This window comes from Berghia stephanieae, chromosome 2, assembly GCF_034508935.2.
Source record: "Berghia stephanieae isolate SIO BIC M18660-M18661 chromosome 2, UCSD_Bste_1.3, whole genome shotgun sequence".
NCBI classification, from domain to species: Eukaryota; Metazoa; Mollusca; class Gastropoda; order Nudibranchia; family Aeolidiidae; genus Berghia; species Berghia stephanieae.
Genome location: NC_088361.1, coordinates 32020413 through 32045625, shown reverse-complemented (window position 1 = coordinate 32045625; position 25213 = coordinate 32020413). Strand labels below are relative to the sequence as shown.

At 34.8% G+C, this 25213-nt stretch overlaps 2 protein-coding genes across 2 annotated transcripts in view; both read left to right on the top strand.

The window, feature by feature from the left end:
• The window catches only part of LOC144964719 (zwei Ig domain protein zig-4-like), a 19344-nt gene extending 15010 nt beyond the window's left edge, over positions 1 to 4334 (top strand). The window contains exon 8 of the mRNA XM_078899260.1: positions 18 to 4334. Coding sequence (XP_078755386.1) covers positions 18 to 32 — 15 coding nt within the window. The 3' untranslated portion in view covers positions 33 to 4334. The remainder of the gene's footprint in view (positions 1 to 17) is intronic.
• Positions 4335 to 6601: 2267 nt separating this feature from the next.
• LOC144964718 (adipose-secreted signaling protein-like) lies at positions 6602 to 24603 on the top strand. The gene is made up of 5 exons (XM_078899258.1): positions 6602 to 6729; positions 16164 to 16286; positions 17177 to 17374; positions 17604 to 17732; positions 19402 to 24603. The coding sequence occupies exons 2-5, from the start codon at positions 16181 to 16183 to the stop codon at positions 19497 to 19499; spliced, it is 531 nt and encodes a 176-aa protein (XP_078755384.1). The 5' UTR covers positions 6602 to 6729; positions 16164 to 16180; the 3' UTR covers positions 19500 to 24603.
• The last annotated feature ends 610 nt before the right edge of the window (positions 24604 to 25213 follow it).

Here is a 25213-nt window from a genome sequence, read left to right as displayed (position 1 = left end):
TATTTTTCTATTTTCAGGCAGCAAGAGATTAGCCATCCAAACATTTGAAAGAATAACAAAGAATCTCAGCATGATGAAATCGCCAGCGTTGATCGACCCCGATGCCGACCAACCAATTATTAAATCACTGTGAAAGAAATCCCGTTTCTAGTCTACAATTACAATGAATCGTGCTGCCTGACAGACCTCAACCATCATAATATCACCACCACCACCACTACTACCACCACCACCACCACCACCACCACCACCACCATCATCATCATCATCATCATCATCATCATCATCATCATCATCATCATCATCATCATCATCATCATCATCATCATCATCATCGTCATCATCATCATCGCCATTAATATTGTTCATGTCAATAATTTATTGTTATCTCAATACAATTAGTGAACGCGAGCGCGCGTGTAGTGTGTGTTTAAGCACTTGCATGTGTGTGTGTGTGTGTGTGTGGGGGGGGGGGGGGGGAAATATTGCTACACTAATAGACTAGAACATCTGGCATATTCTGCCTCCTGTCTGAAATGACTCGTGTTAAACCACAAGAACAGGCCTAGCGCCTGTGGGCACAACATGAACACAAAGTTACAAATCCTCGGAGCTTTTAGGCCAATGTTTATCTTTTCACGTGGAATGATTGTTGTTGGTTTTTTTTTTATTCTTGCAAGAATCGTTGTGATATAGTTATAGGTCTCAGAACTATTCTCATCAAAATGGTCAATGAAATAGATTCCCAAAATGGATGGTGGGGTATTTTCCTCTATTGACATAAATCTGTATAAAATTTCAAATGACAACTTGAGTTTTTTGGGGTTTTTTTTTTCGATTGTCCTGGTCTGACAAAATGTAATGAAAGGTGATTTTTTTTAAACAGGAGAAAAAATATCGTCTCTTTTATTTCCCTCATTCTACTGTGTATAAGGACTAAAATGCCTACAATATATTGTTCCTCATTATCAACATGTTTTATAATTTCAATCTGCATTTTTCTCAGAAAAGATTGCTTCATCGAGCTAGAACATTATCTGATAGAATGTAAAATTATATTAGAGATAAAAAAAATATGTCATTTTTCAAAGAATAACGTAGATCGTCTGAATTAAATCTCGGCAAAGAAACCTGGGTAGCATGACATGAGCTGTTATGAAATCCCCTAAGCTTCAAGAATAAAATTATTATATTATGGTGTTGGCCGTACATTTTTGTTTGAAGGGACATCTCATCTGGTGTTATGAATCTTTTACAATTGTTGCTGCATATTTTAACCTTTGCCATTATCGTAATTATTGATGTTATCATTTTTTTTCAATTGACAATTTTTACACCTACTACTTATTGTGTTGTTAAAAATTCATTATTATTATTGTTACAATAATGGCTGATTTATATTCGGTCTTGATTCAGTGCAATACACGTGAAAAGCAAGCCAGCTACGTAAATTAATTTATAACGTCATGTAAGTGAGATTGCGTGCACGAAAGTGAGAACTGCTTCCGGTAAGGGGAGATTATAAATCATCCATATCACGTTCATCTAAATCCAAACCAACATAATCATACAGACATTAATTTATAATTTAATAACAATGAGAACATGAAAGCCTGAAGAGTTTGACAGCTAGAACATCATTTATTTTTTTATTTGAATAAATGTTTTATTTATCCTTGTATTGTTTTCGCATAATGATTCAGTCACAAACGGTTTGACTTTACTGTAGATTTTTTTTACACAAAGCCTAGTCATAGTCATAGCCAATTCTAGATAAATCTTACATATGATTCATTTAAAACAGTGTTATAGTATTTCATTTTGTATTATGCTGACTGTCTCTTTGTAGACATTTTTTTTTTGGTTTGTTCAGTCACTGTTTTTAAACTTTATTATGTTATATACTCATTCCCAAGATCGAACTGACCTCCCCTTGACCATAAAACGTGTTTTCCCCCGGAGGAAGCCTGAATAAAATAAAAACGTACAAAATGACGTGTTCTTATTTGCAGGACTAATAATGTTATGGGCTCGTTGTTGTAATGGAAATGCGCTCGAATCAACGCAAAATAAACCCCATCATAACAATGTTATATCAAGTCTACAGGTTATCAGACCTGAAAATGTGTGCTTATATTATGTGTACTAAGGTACAAATCAAAGAATATAAGTGTTTAATATAAGCAGTTTATTGTTAGCTGCTATCCCTAGTACTTCTTCTTCTTCTTCATCTTTATCTTCTTCTTCTTCTTCTTCTTCTTCTTCTTCTTCTTCTTCTTCTTCTTCTTCTTCTTCTTCTTCTTCTACTACTACTACTACTACTACTACTACTACTACTACTACTACTACTACTACTACTACTACTACTACTACTACTACTACTACTACTACTACTACTACTACTACTACTACTACTACTACTACTGGGTGGGGATCCTGACCTCCCATAGCGGGCAGGGGGGTACATACTGTGTCTTCTATCCCCTTATATCTGTTTTCCAACTTGCTTTCTGTCTTTGTCTTGGCATGAGATTACTTAGTTTTGTCCTGGCCCTGGCCAGGGTCCTAGAGGGGAGGGAAACAGTCAAATGCATAGTTATTGTTTTGGGAGATGATATTTTTTTCCTTGTAAATCATCTCTCTGTAATGTATTATTGTTATTTTAATGTATAATGTAGGCATTTGAGTGTATTCCTCTTTGTTGGATTTTGTGCTTGTGTCTGGATGAGACTTATAGGTGATCTCAAACTTGGTGCATTGGTGGTATGCTCTTGGAATCTACATCTGATCCCTATTTTTTCCCAGTTCCCCTATGTCTTAATTTTTCTTGGGTGCTTTAATTGTAATTCTAGAACTTTTTACTGTCCCATTTTCTTCCTTTTTACTGGCGCTGATATAACCTAAATGTGTTGCAAGCGCCGTAAAACCCTTAAAAACAAAACAAACAAACAAACTACTACTACTACTACTACTACTACTACTACTACTACTACTACTACTACTACTACTACTACTACTACTACTACTACTACTACTACTACTACTACTACTACTACTTTTTATACCTTGCTATAAATTTGTCGCATATACTCAATCAGCCAAATGTCATGCCAATTATTTATAAATTCAGAGATAATCCTGTCTCCCTAATTGTACATTTTGGGCTTTGAAAACAAGGCCAATAATCTACCGCACAGCCACAAAACACAATCTAAATAATTTAGCCAGAAAAATTAACTGAAATATCGATTGATTAAGATGACCCCAAACGTGTCAAAGGAGAATTCTTTAAACTTTCAGATTTATTCGTTTAAGAATCTTTTTAAAATATTTTATTTTGACTTGTTGCAATGGTCTAAATCTAGAAATGGAGTAAAAGTTGTTTTGGGCAAATTTTAGAGGGTATTTTGTAAACTTGTCATTCTCATTCGATGACAAATCATGTAAACGCCCGATACCAACATTAATAGATATGGCCATACGTAAATTAATAATAACAAACTTATGTTAGTTATTGTGGTAATGGTCTCAATGTGAAATATCATATTATTACATTATGTAATGAAGGAATATAATAGAAATTGTTTTTATTTGATTTATTCATGTGCTTTTTATTTTATGGGTTCATGTCATGGGTTCATTAGTTTGGCTATTTTTGTTACTAAACGCTGTGGAATATAAACATGTCTCATTCGGCAATGCAGACACAATAAATTTGAGCCATAGGTTGTTAGGATAGAGAATATATGTTCTACTAACAATTCTGCTTAACTTAGGCTAATCAGAAATTAGTTTTCCCAAAGAATGCTGATACCAGGGTGAAAGTCATTTATTTATTCAATAAAAAATCACGTGACTTAACATCTCAGTGAACCCCTGTTATCGTGTATTGAACGAGTATTTAGGGTTGAATATCAAAATAAATATTAGCAGTTATAGTACCGATGAAAACAACTAAAACACTTATATGATTGCACAACCAACCGCTTAAAGGCAGACATGTTCGTCTCCAATTTTATGCTGGACTTCCTAATGATACAATAATTATTATTTGCTAAAATTTTAAAGCATGAGCCTTGCATATTAACTTATTGCTGTCACGTGATAGCCCGGACTTGAACCATTTCCAACCCATCCTGATGTCTCTAATATTTTATTTCATTGAATTGTTTCGTTGTTTACATCATCTTACAGTCATATCACATATTTTTAAAATGTCAAATGAAAATGTTTATTGCTGATTGGATGTTATAATCTAATAAAATATTAATGGGAAACAGATCTGCCAATAATGTTGATGCATTGTCTATTAAAATAAAGTTTACGAATACAAACTCATGCGTTTGTCTCTCTCTTATTGTAAGAAAGAAAAAAAAATATTACGTACATACCTACAACGTTTATCTACTGTAAATATCATATTTAGGGTTATTCCCTGATGATGAAAAGTCGCCTTTCTGGCGCTAGTCCGCCTTTTAAAACAAAAACAACGTTGCCTCCTAGCACCACGATTTCCTGGTCCTACTAATTGCCGTCCGGAGCCGCCCGACGGCCCAGGAGAGCCGTCCGGAGGTCATCTAAGCATTCCCAAGCCATAATCCGGAGGCCCTCAGACATGTACGAACCTTTCTAGAAGTCGTCCGCCTTCCGAAAGCTCCTCGTTCTGCGCCGCACGGCTCCGGACGGCAATTAGTAGGACCTAGATAATACTAATTGCCGCCCGGAGCCGTCCGGCGGCGCAGGGGAAGCCGTCCGGAGGTCATCTAAAGCATTCTCAAGCCACCTGGAAGCCCTCAGAGCTGAACGAAGCTTTCCAGAAGTCGTCTGAAAGGAAAGGCCTTCCGAAAGCTCCTCGTTCTGCTCTGGACGGCTCCGAACGGCAATTAGTAATACTAATCGGTAAAACTATTAGCCGTCCGGGGTCGTCCGGCGGCACAGGGAAGCCGAACGGAGATCACCTAAAGCATTCTCAAGCCATCCAAAGGCCCTCAGACCTGTACTGTACGAAACTTTCCAGAAGTCGTCCGTCTTTCGAAAGCTCCTCGTTCTGCGTCGGACGGCTCCGGACGGCAATTAGTATTACTAGTTGCTTTCCGGCGTAATTTGAGGAGCTTTCAGAAGGCGGAAGATTTCTGGAAAGTTTCGTACAGGTCTGAGGGCCTCCAGGTGGCTTGAGAATGCTTTAGATGACCTCCGGACGGCCCTGGACGACTCCGGACGGCAATTAGTAGGACCCCGATTCTCCCCTTGTCCCACGTGTTCTTCCCCCGACACACACGATCGGTTTTCTCTGTGAGGGTCGAAGGTGTCCGAACGTCACTTCTAAAATTTAGACGTGGCGTTCGGCTTTCATGTCCATCTCCGAGAGGAGGTATACGTTTTGTGCTAAATGGTTTTCAAGGATATGAAATATTATACAAAGAAAAATGATGCTCATATGATATTATGATTCAGGATGACCCCCAAATGTATCAATAAATCTAAAAACCAGAGACTCCAAAGAGAGCCCTAAGTTTAAATATTTATAACAGAAAATGAAGTTGGTAGAATAGTATCAGAAGACAATAGAGAATAAAAATTTCGCGGTGTGGGGTCTCGAACCTACGACCTTTCTGATACGACAACTCCGCCTGGTCGTGAAAAGGACGCTATGCATTCGACGCGCTGCATACCGTTCCTCTCACGGCCAGTCGGAGTTGTATCAGTAAGGTCGTGGGTTCGAGCTTCCACCGCCGCGAAATTTTTATTCTCTATTGTCTTCTGGTAGTTTTCTACTCACTTCATTTTCTGTTATTGTTATTTTCAACATAAGTGCCTGCTCCACTCACTTTTTTGAATTAAATATTATTTATATTTGACAAGGTCGGGCCATCTGAATACATCGATATCTGTATGAAGTAGAAGTATTCTGGACAAAGGGGAAAAAAGTGTTTTATCATTGTGTATAAGTAAAAAAAAAAGAGAGCATTTATATAGCGCAAATTCCACTAAACATGTTCAAAGGCCAGGTACTCATTTTACACATGAGTACCGTGAGAGAATATATGCGAAAAGCTTTTTCCAAGGACTCAACAATGCACCGTTCAGAGCTGGACTCGAGCCCTGGACCTTCCGATCCTAGGGCGAGTGTCAAACCACTAAACAACATAGCCCCACAAAGCAATAAATGTGACCAATAATCTCAAAACGGTATTATGTTGGGGTAACACGGTGTCACAAAGTGGTTTTATAGTAGAATTACATAAAAAAAAAAAAAGGTGAGATTTTGAGCGTTGTCACATGAAGAAACTATGTCTGTTGTCACCACTACTCTCTCTCTCTCTCTCTCTCTCTCTCTCTCTCTCTCTCTCTCTCTCTCTCTCTCTCTCTCTCTCTCTCTCTCTCTCTTTCTCTCTCTCTCTCTCTCTCTCTCTCTAAAACAGTCGCCTTTCCAAACTGGATTTCTCTTTTGTGCACCAATTCACCCCCCCCTCCCCCCCCCCCCCTTACCCATCCCTTTTCCAAATTATGTTCTTTTAGCCCGTCGTGAAACTATCTAACCAAAATTGAGCTAATCACTGTTCAGCACTGCTAAATTTGGCAACATTATTTTTCCGTTTCCGTTCTAATCATTATTTTCGATTTTCCAGTTCATAATTCATTTAGAAAAGTAGGCTGAAATTGGTAAAATACATTAGGTTATAAGCCATTCTAGAGGAGAGAGGACGATTTTTCGTATTTTATTCACAGGTAACTTTAAAATATCGTTAATTACATAAGTTATGTAGATCATATCAATTTGATGGCTGTTTAACTCTCAAACGTTCCACAAATAGAAACCACGATCACCGGTGATCGTGACAACGCCCCCTTTTTCATAATCCCATTTTGCGGTAAAAAATCGCCAGATTATGTGTTGAAACTATTATTTTATTATAAAAGAATGATTTTCATTTAATAATTCATCACAATTATGTTAAAAATGTAAAAAAATGTTACGAAATAATGAGAGATACGAAAGCTAGGTTGCTAACGACTCCATCCGTTACCTTCGATCCGCCATTTTGTTTCGGGAAATCTTTCTACAACTCCAACTCACAATTTATCAAATTTATATTATTTAAACTTTTTGCACCATGGCAAATCTCAAAGAGTCTGAAATTTATGACATCCTCTTCAACGTGGATGTAAGTGATGACGAGGATGATGATGAAATTGAGTCCGAATGGTCTCAAGAATTCGACCTGCCGTACTCGCCAAATATGGGATCTGACAGCGAGAACGACGAGTAAGTATTTTTCAGAAATCTTCTCAAAGTAACATCAAACGATCACATAATGCCCATGATATGTATATTTTATTCAACTTTATTATCTATTTCATTAATATAGTACAAAAAGTTTTTTTTTTTGTTTATAATTGTATTTATGAAGTGCTTGAGTTTGACTAGGACGAGTGAAGTGTTGTGTGTTGAAAATGTAAACAAACACGGAGGTCAGAAGACGGTTAGTTCGGCCACTTGAATGAGATATAGAAATGATTTGTATGTCTTGATTTGATGTGTCGACAATTTGTATAATAAAATATTGTTCTTTTTTCTTTCTTCTAGCGAGATTCGTATTCCGTGTGAGGACTGTGGGAATGAAACTGGGAGACATGCACAAGTCCCTACTCCTACTGATGATACTGACACTGCCACTGCCACAACTAGTTCTGCTTGTCAAAGAAAAAGGTGAGAACTGACCTGATATTTAGTTGTTCTTATAGAGCATTTATATTCATATTGACTGTTTTGTGTTTTCTGATGTATTATTGTTGATATTATGTTATATATTCAGTTTTGGGTCTACAGGAAGATTATTTATAGTATTTTTACTCTACTCAACTCTATGTCAAGAAATATTATTCCAGAACTAGTGTGTGATGTAAAAAAGGGAGAGTGATAAAATATTTTGATATTTTATATTTATATGTGTAATTAATTGCTTTCTCCTTTCAGAATTATTTTTCATTTCCTTTGTTTTCAAAGTACTTCTTTTTATTTTAATTCTTGTTATTATTATTTTCTTCAGGCGTTCGGATCATGATGAAATCCCTGGCCCATCACAGCCGAAGAAACTATGTGTGGATGGTGGTCCCGAGAACAAAGTGCCACCTTTTCTCCCTGAGCGAGTCCCTGGTCCACGCCTGCCTGATACGGTGACTCGCTTAGATCACCGAAAATTTTTAACGCCTTTAGATTTTTTTCGTTTGTTTTTTACTCAAGAACTGTTGTCTTTGTTTTGTGAGTGGACGAATGATTATGCGAGTATGTGTGCGGATTCGAAACCGACGTTGCATAAGAGGTGGAAGGATGAACCTGTGAATGTGGATGAAATGTATAGATTTATTGGTTTGTTGATGTACATGAGTTGTGTGAAAGTGGAGCGTGTTACTTTATATTGGTGTGAGGAGACATTGTTGAATGGTTTGTGGGCGCGTCGGTTTTTGTCAATTTGGCGTTATAAATGTCTTATGAGTTTTTTAAAAATAAGTAATTTTAGAACAGAAAATAGAGATGATAAATTATGTAAAGCTAGATTTATGATGGATTATATTCGTAGAAAATGTATGAAATTGTTTCAACCTTATCAGAATATTTCAATAGATGAGAGGATGGTTAAAAATAAGGGAAGGTATAGCTTTAGAATGTATATGAAGGACAAGCCAACAAAGTGGGGAATGAAATTGTGGGTTTTAGCAGATTCAAAGGCAGGGTATACACACAATTTTGATGTTTATTTGGGTAAGGTAGGGGGTAATACAACAAATGGTTTAGCTTATAATGTGGTTATGCAGTTGCTTGTTGGCTTGTTCAATCAAGGATATCATTTATATGTGGATAATTTTTATACTAGTGTTCAACTTTTTAAAGATTTGGTTGTGAAGAATGTGAGAGCTTGTGGGACAATAATAGTTAATCGAAAAGGATTTCCAGTTAGTCTAAAGAACGTTAGAGAATGGGAAAAGAGGGTTAAGAGGGGGGAGTTTAGATGGCATAGGGATGGTGATATTTTAGCTTTACAGTGGAAAGATAATAAGACAGTTTCATTTATATCTACAATACATGATGCAAATAAGGAGGCAGTAGTACAACGTAGGAGTAAAGATAATGGGGTTTTCAGAAAATTAGATGTTGCACAGCCTGAATTAGTTAAAGATTACAATAAGAATATGAATGAGGTAGATTTGTCTGATCAACTTATTGGGAAATATAATAGTCTTAGAAAAACACACAAGTGGTGGAAAAGTTTATTTTTTCATTTTATTGACATTGCTAGGGTTAATAGTTATATTCTGTTCAAAGAATATAGAGCTAGGCATAGTGATATTGAAGAATTACAGAGACCAAAACAGTATAATCAGTTAGATTTTACTCTGGAGTTAGCCAGGCAGTTAGGCGGGATAGATGATCTAGAGGGTCCACCACTTGCTTTAAATACAAATTGTAATTGTAAATGTAAAAGTAAATCTAAAGCAAATAGCAGGAATAGTGATAATAATGATATAGATGAAGAAATTAAGTTAATCCATCCAATTTTACCAGATGCTTCTTCAAATTCAAGGGGTGATTGTAGGTTATGCTTAGATAGGGGGAAAGTACAGAAAACTAGACATAGGTGTTTATATTGTAAAAAATGGTTTTGTTTACAGCCGGATAGAAAATGTATGTTGTGGTATCATACAGTTCTTGAGTAAATTATTTGATTTATTATTGTATTTTAAAATGCTCTTTGTTTTTTAAATGTTAAATTGTCTGTATATTTTTATTTTATTTTGTTAAGGTACTGTTACTGTGAAATTAAAATATTTTCGCACTCTGCGAATAATCATTCGTTTTCGCTCTTTGCGGAAAAAAAAATACTATTCGCTCTCTGCGAATACATTTACATATATAAATAAATATATATGTATACTGAAGTCCTTTATTATATTTATCCATGTATTATCAATTGTATCAGTAAGAAGGAACTTGTGTATATTTTTGGTGTGTATAGTTCAGTCTTTGCACTAAACAAGTGACACACAAGTGAATTTTAAAATAATTATATAATTTTACTTTTGTAATGGAATTATTACCCCAAAACCTTTTCACCATGTTGAAATGTCTTCTTGTATCATGTGTTTAGGTCTGTTGACCAAGATATATCCAAAATATGCCAAAGAAATGCTGACATAAGCAATTTAGAGACATTTTTGTGAACATGTAAAAATTATTGGATTATGCCCCTTGTTTGAGTAAATGTGTGGATACATTTGAGACCCCACCAGATGCTCAATTTATGCATTACATACTTGAGTTTTGCATAAAAGTTGTAAGACATGATGTATTTTTAGAAAATAAACTTGTTTTGATCATAATTTTGAACAGTTATTTTTTTCCTTCTTGGCATTTGCAGAAAATGCAGTTTTTACTTGAAAATTTGAGACCCTACCTTGACACATAAATCATATTTGTGTCCAGGAAAGTGCCTTGAAATTATAAAAAACTTTAAGAATGTGAAACTAAAACATCTGACGAGCAAATTGATATATAACATGCCAGCATTAGCGCACAGTGAGTGAGTTCAGGGTATCCTAATGTACCTGCACCCCCTCCATTCACAATTTTTGCTCAAAACAGTGGAACGTTTGAGAGTTAAATAGGCACTTTGATAACTCTAGTCCAGTGGCCGCCGATAGGCTCACTGTGTAGTAACTGAACTGTAAGTGTAAGGTGAAACTCGTTTTTTGGAACTTTATTTTTGACCCTTTAGTACTGTGTTGTCGTTATTTGTGAACCTATGTGACTAATATTGGTATCATTATAAAGGGCTCAAAAAAAGCTTTCTAACAGTGTATTTCATTCTTAATTCCTGATTGTATTTCTCAGAAAGCTTTAACTTATGTAATAATATAAAAATTTATAAATTTTTGAATTATAAGAACTTTTTAAATGGATACATTTTAATTATATGATACATCGATAGACAATTAATTGAAGAATATCTCTGCCAAATTTCATCAAAATTGATACACTCGCTCATTATTTTATTTTTCCCCCCACCAACCCCACTTTTTAGGACAAAAACCTCATATTTTTTTCCATTTTAATTTATCCTTAATTTTTTCCATACTTTCCATACATGAAAATGATTTATATGAAAATAAAGCTTATTTTCTGACCAGTTAAAATGATATCTAACACTTGCCATTTATGTTTTTAATTGAAACAAAATTACTGAAAACAATAAGTGGGCCATGTTGACTGCAAGACTCAAGATGCTGTTTTTGAGGCAGCGGTGAGATCACAGATTCTCTCTGTAAAAAAATTGACAAAAAATGTCAGTAGAAAAATATAAATAACTCTGGAACCGTAGGTCGTAGAGAAACAAATAAGGTATCAAATTTTATGTTTTTTCAAGTCCCATCCCCCTGACTGAGTCAAATCAAGATATTTTGAGTTTGAAAATTTTATCACAGTGCCTATAAAAATGCGTAGTGTTTTTATGCACCTCCATTGACAGTATATCTTAACGGATCGTTTTTATACACCTCTGTCACGCATGCGCATCCCACCCAATTTCATCAGCGATGTGTTTCTGTATTTGGACACCTGTCTGGGGATAACAAAATTTCGTTATCCCCAGACACTTGAAACTCCACTCTTTTAAAAAAATTATCCACATTCCAGAATTGGAATGTTTCCAAATGCAAATAGAAATCAGGAAAGTTAATAAAATATCTATAAAAACATAACATTTACCAACATTAAATCAGTTGTTACTACATATACACAATATGCGTCGACTTCGAAGTGGGTGTCATGGCCGAATGGTTTAGTCGTCTGCCCTGGAAGTTTTACCAGAATCGATGTTGTGGGTTCGAATCCTGGTTCCGCAACTTAAAAAAAAACAAAAACTTTCCTTATTTCTATGTGCATTCGGAAACATTCGATATTCTGAAATGTAGATAACTATTTAAAAGAGTGGAGTTTCAAATATGTGTCTGGGGATAACGAAATTTCATAAGAGACCTGTCTGGGGATAATGACAGCCATAAAAATAATAATAAAATAAAAATCGAAATATAAAACCAGAAAATAGAAGTTGCTTTGAAGGTAAAATAATGTTTTAGAAAAACCTTATTAAATGTGATGAACAGTCAGGTGGCTCCGTAGCGCAGTGGACAAGCTGTCAGACTCTAACCTTGAAAGTACCGGGTTCGATTCCCATTGTAGTTGTAGACATTTTTTTTTGTTGTTTTTAAATTTACTTTGTTTTTGTTTGCTTTTTATTTTGTCTTTCTTTCTTTTTTTTTTTTTTTTTTTTTAAAAACTTTTTATCATGTTTTTAAAAAATTTCGATTTTAATTTTCTAAGATTATTTATTAATTTGAGATCAGTATTTGTGCCATGTTTCTTTTTACTTTAGATTTTTAAAATTATTGTTATTATTCTTTAATTTATGGTCATTGTAAGCATATATCGGTAATCACTAAGCAGCGTGCTAAACTACAATCTAAAACTATTTAAACCTCATGGACGTTTGCAGCAACATTTTCATTAATTTACCATTACCACCAACGGAGGTGCATAAAAACTGTGCGTTTTTGTACACCTCCAACGGAGGAGCATAAAAACGCCACCTTAAAAATGGGTTGATGTTATCCACAGTCCACACTACTGGTTTCTGTTCGCAGAATTTAGTTGCACGTTGAGTCTGAATTGTTTAGTATGTTATTGAGGTCTGCATATTATTTTTGCATATTTTCTTCTTTTTTGAATGCATATTCACCTAACCTTGATGAATATTTTTCATTTTTAAAATGCATGAAACTGCGGGGCCAGATATGGTGGGAGAATTTAAAAAAACGGAAAAAATCATGATGCTATTATTTTAATACGAAGTGGAATTCAGAGATACAAGTATAAGGACAAGCAAGAAGAACAAAACCTTGAGATAATTACTGTCAAGTTTGTTTTTAAAAAATGCTCTATTGGTTACAGAAACTATGCCGGTTACACCAAAGTTATATAAAAATCACGATAATACGAGTATCAGTCTTGTGTTATTTAATATTAGATAACAATGCATGCGGAGCCCTCTTTAATACGGAGAGAAAATTATAAACTGGTGATGGAGTAATGGGGGGGGGAGTGGTGACCCACAAACAAATCGAGATGTTGGGCGCAAGGGAGACCATGATACGAGATCAAAAAAGAAAAAGCCGCCGACAATTCCATAAATGAAACCACGGCTTTACTCGGGAGGCCAAAATCATGGTCTATCTTGCCAGAATTGAATTTTAAGAAGAAGAGTACAAAAATAAATTTCATTTGAGGGGGGGGGGGGGGGGGTAGGGGTATGATAATAATGTTAGCTACAAGGCCCAAAAACAAACCAATAAATAAAAAAAAAACAAAAAAACCTTAAAGCAATCCACAACATGAACAGGCCTGTAAATCTTCCGTCTATTGTCGGATTTCCGACAGTACGATTTTGCTCTATAAGTGCTAATATTTTAAAAAAAAAAATAATAGTAAAAATAAAATTCGTAACGTCAAAGAACAGAACCAATAAAAAAGAAAACAAAAAATTTTTTTCCTTGTCGCATCAGAGACAAAACAAAACTTGCCGTCTATCAGTTAGCTATAATATTATCATGCCACCTACACGCTCCGCTAGAGGTGGATGTATTCACTGCCTGGCTACTGTGCCACAGCCAGCAAAAGAGGGTCGCGAAGTTCGCTCGAGTCGTCTTCACACACACACCTAGTCAGTAAATAACGCACGCACAGAAGTGTGTCGAACCGGACCGGAAGGTTTCTCTCTATTTTGCTACGGAGACACATGCATATCTCCTGTTCTCATATCTTTTTCTCTATATTTTATGTTCCGTCCGGATGTAGACGGAAAAAAAATAATGCGAAATAATTATTTTTCTTCGAAATATATATTCTTCTTCGAAAGCTCTCACACGACCGCACCACCTCCTCCTCTTCTTCTTCTTCTTCTTCTTCTTCTTCTTCTTCTTCTTCTTCTTCTTCTTCTTCTTCTTCTTCTTCTTCTTCTTCTTCTTTTTCTTCTTCTTCTATAAGAATTAATGCAAATAAACGAAAGAATCAGTGTAAGCATTTAACACAAACAGGAGCAAAGATACGCAGCTTCCCGTGTCAAACACGAGATACACATCCTTCAAAAGGGTAGGAATTGTTCTCTTCCTTTCATTTTACAACTAGACTCAGACCTGGGTCCTCAAATAATTGGGATTTTTTTTTTTGGTACCATAAAATAAGGACCTCGTTATAAATAAGTAGGGGAAAGTGACATGATTTGACTAGTCAATTAACGTGTCATATCTGTGTGGTGTCCATATGTTTGTCCTGTTGTGTCTATTTTCACATGTTCAAAATGTTCCGACAATTTTTTCACCAACCATTTACAGGCCTGCATGAAGAAGCAGTTCTATAAAAGATGAAAAAGTCGCTGCTTTTCTGACACTATTGGTGTGGGGTGGGGGTGGAGGGGGGCGTGATTATTACCTTAAAAAGAACCATCTCCCCCCCCCCCCCCAACCAAAAAAAAACAAAGTAAGAACAGCAACAGCAACAAACAGGCTAGCAATAAGTAAATAGAATAAAAAACTCGCCTCTTCAACATAAAGAAACAGATCCATTAATGAAAATACAGTTTTACGCCAAGAGACCAAAATCTTGGTCTCCCTAGACACTTCCTTAATTTTTACATAGACAGATAGGCCTTTACAACCTATTTAATATGATACCTTACTTTCAGATCTGGGATAAATGGTTCCAAACTTACGATGATTTTATAACTACTAAAAATTTACGATTGCAAAAAGCTCAAAATCTGTGACTGAGAATTCCCCCACTGGACAACCTCTCGATAAGCTGACTACTGATTGAAACGAGACTTTAGCATGGAGAAAAGAGGGTTGGTCACTTGTGGCCAAAATTAAACACTGTGCTGCCTTCAATCTTGATGTAATTTGACATAGACATAGTTAAATGAATTATCTAGATGCATTTTCTTTTATTTTTTTGCTATCTCAATTTTGAAAAAAATTACAACAGTTTTAAAATGACGTAATTTTCATCAAATCATAATTTTTGACCTAATGTGCCAACATTGATTACATTAAAAGAAAGCTTGATCTCTGCTCTTTAAAATGATACCAGAACCATTCGGACACTGTGAAAAATTATGCAACAGTGGTTATATGGATTTGTGTTCTTCAAAATTTAACCCAAACTAGTGCTTCACTTTTCCAATGGCTAATCGGCACCTGTCTACAGGCTGATATCAGACTACCTAATTTATATTATATTTTAAAAATATAAGATAGAATTAGAATTAAATTAAGGTGGCGTTTTTATGCACCTCCGCCTCCGCTGGAGGTGTACAAAAAAGCACTATTTTTATGCAGTTCCATTGGAGGTGTAAAAAAACGCACATCTTGAAGCTCGAAGGAAAAAATAACGATTTAATTGTTGATTTGTAAGCATCAATTTAGACGGAGACAGATACTGTGGACGTTTTGAGTTTCCCCTTTATCAACAAAACACGATGAAAAAACCACTAAGGACTTATGAGATAGGTGTGAAAGGATTAGTTAAGGTGAATAAACAAAAACAATGATGGGACAGGAAATAGAATACCCCTTTGTAAGGAAGTGCGAATTAAAATATGACAATAAATATTAATAAAATTAATTAACGCACCATTTTTATGTACAGCTGTTGGGGGTGTAGATGCGTAGAGTTGTGTGGCCATTGGAGCACAAGTTCATACAAGTTCTGTAGCATCATGAAATTGATGATAACTGATGCTTGTAACGGAGTAGGACGCTGGTTCATCTCAAACAATAGTAGGAGACAAAAGTTATTGTCTGATAAGGTTATGTTGGTTTAATGCTTCTGAATAAAATCAGGCTCTTCTTCATCATATCTGACTGACTCAGTTAGACTGAGTTTACCGTGTATGCATGAATCGGCAAACTCTAAAAAGTAAAAGACAAAAGTAGTATTCATGGAATACGTATGTTTTATTTAAATTTATTTATTTTAAAAAATTATAATTTTTTTTACAAGAGAATTATAATTGCAATAATAATGTTCTTTTACTTTTCCTGTTAAATTCTAGGTGTTTCAATCTAAACCATGTCCAGTGACAACAACAGTAATGACATTGACATGATGAATGATGCGAATGGGGGACAACATGGCCATCACCATGATCTTCATGCTCATTTCAAAGAGGAAGATGGTACACTTGTCCTCTTTAGATAATAATTTGCAGATTCATGAGTTGCGAAGTTTGATATTTTAAGTGGAAGAGTCATCACAAGATATGATATGATTTAATCTTTTCTCATATGTTTTATTATTGATTTTTTTTCTAATTTGAGGATAAAGTTTGACATTTATGCGGCTTTCAAAATTACCAAGTTTCCCCCATGTACAGTTAAAAAATATGCTTAAAATGACATCGCATTTATAATGTCACATCTCATCCTATTTTTTCCTTGTATATCATAAACAAGGATTGTTGATATCAAGTCATAAGTTTTGACAATCTCTTTCTTTACAAAATTCCAAATCAGGCAGACTCATTGATAACAACAACAACAACAAAAATAATAGTCCCATGAAAACATTAATTTAGCAACCAGTAAATTTAACATTCCTTCTAAGATATCTTGACTGCCGGTGGAGAATCAACTTCTGTTTATACAACTTGTTTGGAAAACTTAGAAAAGACAGCCATTAACTCTCAAGTCCAGTAAGACTAAGATCAAAATGAAAGAAGACTTTGTGATTACACAAATAAGACAAGATATGTAAAGATTTCTTACTTGTCAACAAGCTAGAATCATAAACCAGATCTCAACCTCTAAACTTGCTAAACATTAGTTCCTTGTGTTGCTTTACAATTAAGTCTCCCTTTGTTATCAATTCTAATTATTGATAATTACCCACCTTAAAAAAAAGTTTTAACTATATTTTCCCATCAGTTTATGTATTGATTGGTCATAAAATGACTCTTGGCTCCAACAATATCATTTTGATGATCGTGTCCATGCCATAAGTAGGTTGTACTGTATGTTTTATGTTCCATATTGGATATATGTTATTTTAAAAAATGTTATTCAACAGATGTTCTGGATGCACATGACTCCATTGTTCTTGTCGAGCAATGTGGTGAAAACTGCCTAAATGTCCGTCTTGGATTTCTTCAGGTTCGACACGTTTATGAAATCATGTTCACTGTAGAGGATCAACTTGGAGAAGCAACTTTTGACCCACTAGAAAATCTTAACGTCAAGATTGAATCTACCAATCTCTCAGCAAGTGGTTAGTAAATGATGATATTCATGCTATACTTTTGTTTTGTCTCTGTATTTATCTCTTTTTTTTTCTTTCTTTTTTTCACCTCTTATAAGACATTGATATGATCTAAAAGTGTTGCAAAATTATGATAGAAAGCCTTCCTTTGGTGATGTTTTATTCGTTTGTCTGTTTCTATTTTTAAGGCCATGAAATTTTACATTGTTTATTTCCTTCTCTATTTTGATCCTCCAAGGTCAAGGACATGACATAGTTCTGGTATTTAACGCAGTCAAAGAGAAACTCATGACAGAAACTGTGACGCTGAGAAGCTGTCAAGATGATTCTAAAATGTTGAAGTTGGTTTTGTGTGCCAGAGTTTTAGGTAGGACACAATGCTGCTGCTGCTGTTGCTATTACTACTACTACTAGTACTACTAATACTATTAAACAAATAAACAACCTTGAGCTTTTATATATTGAAAGATCCACTAAATATGCTCAAAGCATTACAAGGGGTCCTTAGCCAACAATAACACTTAACCCTTTCACACGTTCCTCACTGTTATAACGGCGACGCCTTTTATAGTCCATTGCTTGGTTGTATACCAGCGATCAATCGTACTGTAACAATGAAGATATCTAAACAGAGGAACTGTATTGTATGGAGTTATGTATGATCGTAGCCTAACAGGGGAAATATTCTACTTTCAGTTTTAGTTTGTTTTGTTGTTGTATTCATTCCTGTGGCCAAGCTTCAAAGTTTGAAAGCTAGTAATTTTGAGTGAAGAACAAGTAAAAAGTGGAGGTAAAGAGAGTGATAGTTCTATGAAATTGTGTCCATGAAGAGGAGTGGGAGCCTGACAATAGTAAAAGTGACGATGAAAGTGGACTTTCAGTTTCAGTGAATGATGGTGGTGCTAGTGATGTTTTGACCAGTGGGGTGGGTGGTCAAAGTATTCTTTATTTTTAAAAATTCTTTTGAAATCACAACTCATGTGAGCTCTTCATTTTCATCAATTATACTTCTAACCATGCTGATAATGCATAGAATTTATTCCTCTTTAAGAAAATGTAATTTTTTTTGGGTTTACTTCTTTAAACAAAAAATTGAGAATAAAGTGACATTTTGACTGCTGTCTTCTGGGAGGGCCCCATTCTAGAGGGGTGAAATTTTGTGGTTGGCTTCCATCCGAAAGGGTTAATGTAGAATGCATTAATGTAGGAGACATGATACCTGTAAAGCGATATTACATATTTTCTGAGACAACACTGTTTTCCATCCGAGTACGGTGAGAGAATGCCACAAAACCACAGAGCTGTACCACTTCTACTCCTACCACTACCACACTACTACTTCTTTCACGACTAGTACTACAACTACTACCATTACTACTACTACCCTCTACTACTACTTTTGTGTTTACAACTACTACTACTACTACTACTACTTTTCAATGGCTATGTAAACTACTTTTTAAAGTAATATTTGTTTATTTATTTCTCTGAAACAAAATCTAGTAATTATTGTTGGCTATTAAGGTGCTAAATTTATGCAACTCGTATGATAATAAACTAGTGGTTATTGAAGGACAGAATAGCAGACTAAAATTGACATCAGTTTTTTTGGCATTATTTGATTTTTTGTTATGTTTTTACACGTTCAATTGATAAGAACTGATGCATTTTTTGGTATCAGGATAGGCTTTTGCTTTTAATAGACATTAATGTCATCCTTGCTAGCCTGATCCATAATCAAAATTCGGACTCTTATTGCTAACTTAGTTTTTGTGTCATGGCTGTCTAAATGAATTTATATTGAATTTTTTTTTTCCAGGTCAAAAATATGCAAAAATTATAAATTGCCCCACTCTGGGGAAAAATTGATAACATAAAGTTACATGATGGTTGTTAGTTGACAAGTCAGCAATATATACGTCCAAAAATAAAAAAAAAACAAAAATCAGAAGAAAAAAATCAAATTCTAATGTACGTGATTTGTCGACCCATTTCCACACCGATGCTGATATTACACATTGTTTTTTTTTCCATAGGTAAAGGAAAGGGGACCCCTGCCATAAAGAAAGGAATTCGATTGTTGAGGATTGAGGGAGATGAGGAATCCGAGGCCAGTGATTGGCAAGGTTTCTAGCATCAACTACAAGTCTCAGTCCATACCCAATGGCTCATATTACAATACAAATGCCTTAAACAGTAAAAAGATGTTTAAGGGAGGGATGAGGTTTATTTCATCAGTGGGGTTTAAGTTATATAAAATATGGAAGAAGCTGACAGTTTATTCAAATGTTAATTAACTTTCGACATCTTAACCTTATGGCTGTGTTCTTTCATAACTAATGTATAACATCCCTCCTCCACTCTGCAGCGCCTTCCCAAATATTTGAATGTGGAACATTTTAACGTTCTAGAATAACATACAGCTTTAAAATTGCATAGATTAAGCATAGCTTAACACAATGATTTTATTTTTAGAATAGACACCATTAATTAATTTTTTTTTTACTATTAATCTTCATGACATTCTCTGATGTTTCACCCAACTCACTGACATGCATTTTTAAAGAAGATGCTTTTTTTTGGATGATACTTATATATTTCAAAACTTATTTTCATATCCAAATTAATGAAACATTGGTTTCTGATTATGTTTTGCAGCAGACCTAACTATTTACACCTAAGGAGCACTAATTTCAATAACAGTGATGCTTGTACTTAAATTAAAGCTCCAGTTGTAATGCATCTCTTGGTAAAAACAGTAAGGCATGATTTCAAGCTATGACTAAAATTAAAACCTTCCTGTGAAAGAATTTATTTTACAACTGAGAGCCTTGTATGTAAAGTTAGACATTTTAGAAATCACCATACCAAATCCTGCTTATTGACTCCAGGAAACTCTTGAAGGTTGATGTCCTGTACTGTCACCCTGACACTATTCATTATTAGAGCCAAAGTCCCTGTTTCCACCTCATATACAATTTTTATTTGTCTCAGGATATTGACGCTTGAGCCAAAGCTTTTCATTGTGCGCAATATATTCAAACAAATGTGTGATGGTCTGACAAAAGGTGTGGGATGTCGAGACTGTTTCCAAGATTTAGGCAACACAAGGAAAAAATAATACTTGTAAATGAGGGTTTTGTGTACTGAAATAACCTGTAACTGTAAGTTTGTCTCCTTTTATTTTTCAAGACATTACAAAGTTCTTTCCATAAGATCTAACATACCCAGCTACCCAATCGTTGCTGGGTGGACAGGAAGCAGGGGCTCTGGAAAGAAATCTCGACATCAATCTATCTCAGTAGCTTTGCATATGAAGTGCTGTACCAACTGAGCTATCAGGACTCCCACATTTTGTAAGGCCAACACACGAATGTGGCCTATCGTTTACAAATGGTATTATGCCAAAAAGAGATTATAAGGTTAAATTGTAACATTATAGACCTTGTCAGTTGAAGAATTCGTGCTCATTCTCCCCTATAAAACAAAACTTAACCAAAATCTCATATTTTTTACCTTTGAGGCGTTGGGTCACAAATTGTTGTCGGTATATTGGTAACAAACAGTTCTGTCAAAATTCTTGGAAGTGGAAAAGGCAGAGGAAATCCTACCTGTTTCTCCCTTCAGTCATCAGAGATTATCTTTCTTATGCTTCATCATTTTTATGCATGGATTTGATGTTGGTTGTAATTTTCTCTTGATGCACACCCTAATTATCTTCTAAATTGACCCTACTGGTTGTCATTAATCTTGATAATGATAGTTTACTATAATGATAATATTCATAATGGTAATAATAATGATAATTATGATAACAATACATATTATTATTGTTATTATATTAATCATTATTATTATTAGTGTTATTATCACTGTTATTGTTACTATTTTTATGATCATCATCGTAGTTATTTTCATCACAACTATTGCTATTATTACTTTTTAACAAATAATTGTTAACTTTCTAGGTTGTGTATTATTTAACAACGATTTTAGTGAAGACCAGGTCAGTTTGATGGCAAAACCCAATAGATTTTCATTCAACAGAGTCCGGCCAACCCATCATGTACTTCATGGTCAAATTAGAGCTAGAAGTTATGCATCTTCAAGTAACCATTTTTTTATTACAAAGTTGATAATTAACTACTTTGCTGCTGTCAACATGAATTAAGATCAAATATATGTTGTTTGATCACGGGAACATGAGAGTTAACTTGTTTTGTCAGGAGAGTTGTAGAGTGAGGTCGACTTACAAAGACTTAGCTAGGACCATAATATGTCGATTAATCAGATTAACTATTGATGCAAAGGCTCACAGATTATATTATAAATAAGCCCAGAGCTTTAATATTTTGAGATATGACATGTTGTTGTTGTTATAATAATAATAATAATTATTATTATTATATTATAATTATTATCATTAACTAAAATAATTAATAGGAGTATTCCAATATAGGTTAGGTGGCCCATTAAATTGTGTAGAACATTCACACAATTGTTTTGAGATACAGACAATAAAGATATGAAAAATGTGTCATTGTCAGACAAATCTTTACCTTAACAATGTTATATATCAATATCTGTAACCAATAAAGCGAGAACAAGAGGAAACAGTGTCAAACTGCTTGTTATTATTATTATTAATTATTATAGTGCAATTATTATCATTAACTAATAGTTTTTAGGAGAATTCAGAAGGATAACTCAGTTTATTGGATAAAGGTGATTGTGCCAAGAACTTAAATACTTAAAAAAAAAACATATTGACAAATTATTGGAGAAACAAGGAATTGTGTGCATCGGGCCACAATCACCTCACACTATACAAAAGATAACCAGGATTGTGGTTCTTGCAAAGAGTGTCATCAGAACCTGCTATGGAAATCAATGCTGCTAAGGAATGTAACAAGAACTGATACTTTTTTTTTTCAGCTTAGAATTCTATGAGCTCAGACAAAAATAATGTTTCCCTTTCAGTTGTCCTTCATCAATTTGCATTGTTGGTGTTAAGTGGTGCAACAAAGGAAAGTGAACTAGATCAAATGTAAAGCTATGTAAAGTTTCCATAAAAAGCAAAACTCTTATCGGGCAGCATTTGTAGAGAATAAGGGAGCCAATTTTATTGTGATGTAAAATAGAATATCCTGTTATAATAATCGAAGATGATAGACGATTCTGGTGTCGCAGCTATTGTTGTTGTGGAGTTTGGTGATGATCCAGTGTCATAAAACCAAAAAAAAAAAGAGATCTGATATTAGCGCCAAATGTCATTGTTTGGATTCGATTTTTTGATAATCAATTGTTTTTTATGAATTGATTGATAATTGGATTCCTTCATTCGTGTCACAGTCGATGTAATGTGTATTTATTAATCAGGCCACGAAATAAGAATGATGTTTTAAAAATTGAATAGGTTTCCTGTATGTTTGTGTTAATTGCGACACTACTAGGTCATTCCAGCGCAGTAAAATGGAAAGTATTAGAATTGTCAATAGGTTTTGCTATCATCAGTGCCGATGGTGCCAAAAACTGAAAAGGGAGGATAATTTTGAATGATTGCCTTTAAGAACCCTTTATTTTTACAGCATTCACCCCCCCCCCCCCCCCTGGGTGGGGATCCTGACCTCCCATAGTGGGCAGGGGGGTACATACTGTGTCTTCTATCCCCTTATATCTGTTTTCCAACTTGCTTTCTTCTTTGTCTTGGCATGAGATTACTTGGTTTTGTCCTGGCCGGAGGCCTAGATGGGAGGGAAACTGTCAAATGCATATTGTTTTGGGAGATGATATTTTTTTCCTTGTAAATCATCTCTCTGTAATGTATTATTGTTATTTTAATGTATAATGTAGGCATTTGAGTGTATTCCTCTTTGTTGGATTTTGTGCTTGTGTCTGGATGAGACTTATAGATGATCTCAAACTAGGTGCATTGGTGGTATGCTCTTGGAGTCTACATCTGATCCCTATTTGTTCCCAGTTCCCCTATGTCTTACTTTTTCTTGGGTGCTTTGATTGTAATTCTAGAACTTTTTACTGTCCCATTTTCTTCCTTTTTACTGGCGCTGATATAACCTAAATGTGTTGCAAGCGCCGTAAAACCCTTAAAAACATAAAATCAACCCCCCCCCCCCCCACACACACACCCACACATTTTTAGAGCAATTGAGATGATAAACTATCATTGATACTCTAGCTAACTGATATGCTCTAAAGGTGTCTCAAGTGACATCAAACTTCTTGAACTTATGCTTAGAAGGAATTAAATTGACGTCACTCAGCTCTTTGTTATTGTTTTTCTCCAGCCATTTTTTTCCCTTCTCACTAAATTCTATCAGACTATAACCGCTAAAGGTTATACATAGTTTTGTGTGTTGGCACTTTATATCTGGCTGGCAGGTGTTGTGAATATGTTAGATGTCCATGACGACACTATATATCTGACAGGTTGATGTTGGTATCTCGCTTTAACCTTATTGATATTATTATTACTTGCCATAATCATTAAATCATGCTTTGTGATTTTTGTTCGTTTCATATGCAATCTCAAATATTCATAGCTCAACGCTCAACTCCTGTAGTCTAGTTGAAGTAGTGATGACCTTGTCATTATCAGTGACCCTTTACCTTTTATATGTTGACACACTGACATTTCCGTAGTTATTTAATCATTCATCATTCCTCATTTATGTTGTATAATTTATATTCTAGAATTGGATGTCTTTTTTTTCTATGCAGGCATTTAATTATGTGTGTGTGTATATGTTTGCTATAAAAATTTTCACAAATTGTTTTGATTTTTATTATTGAAAGTCATCTTTCCTCGCTTTTTCCTATGGGGTATCCTGGGACAAAGCTAATTCCAGTCTTGATTTATGAATTTGTTACTGAAGTAAGGACTTCATCATAATATCAGACATTGGTAAAACGTTTGCGACATTTTGGTAAAGTTTTCATTTTTCACATGTTAGATACCCTGAGCAGAAATTAAACTTCTCTGTTTCATGTTGTTGTTAGACAAGATTTTACAAAATTTTACTTGGAATAAATTCTATTTCAACTTTATTGCAGATATCTTTCCATATATATTATAATCACTTGTGTTTTAAGCGGTCAGCCTTCTGTGATGTAGAACCAAGCTTTACATAGAGGATTGTCTTCACCTATCTTATAGACTTGACTACTTATGTAAAATGAAATGTTTCGTGCCATTTTCGAATAAAAAACGAAGTTATCAATTGCTGTGTTGTGTCTGTGCTTTAACTGTAAGTAGATTGCATGCAAGTCAAACATTTCAACGATTGTACGAAAGTTGGGGTCCTCTGACCTGGTGGCGGAGAGATAATTTTTGCTGTATCTTTTATCCCCCTTTATCAGTTTTCCCTTTCCATGTTTCTCTGCTCTCTGGCTTTGTTCTGGATCGCTGTTTTTTTTTTGTCATGGCAGGTATCCCTAGCTGAGAGTGAGAGGCTGGGTGGGGTTCTTGACTTCTCATAGTGGGCAGGGAGGTACTTACTACTGTGTCTTCTATCCCCTTATATGTTTTTCAACATGCTTTCTGTCTTTGTCTTGGAATGAGATTGCTTGGTTTTGTCCTGGCCCTGGCTGGATACTCTAACTGGGAGGGAAGCAGTCAAATGTGTAGAGTTTTGGGAAACAACATTTCTTGTCTTTTAAGTCATCTCTCTTTTATGCACTGAATTTTTTTTCTACACGATTTGTAAACATTTGAATTTGAGTGTATTTCTCTTAGTGGGGACTTGTTCTTGTGTCAGGATGAAACATTAAGGTGATCTCAATCTCATACAATGATAGTGTGCGCTTGGAATCAACATCTGTTCCCTATTT

Bases quoted from the DNA above. Each gene is read 5' to 3' on its own strand.
- LOC144964718 (XM_078899258.1), top strand. From the start codon at position 16,181: ATGTCCAGTGACAACAACAGTAATGACATTGACATGATGAATGATGCG. The intron at 16,287-17,176 runs GTACACTTGTCC...GTTATTCAACAG, and splicing joins TCATTTCAAAGAGGAAGATG to ATGTTCTGGATGCACATGAC. The intron at 17,733-19,401 runs GTAGGACACAAT...TTTTTTCCATAG, and splicing joins TTTGTGTGCCAGAGTTTTAG to GTAAAGGAAAGGGGACCCCT.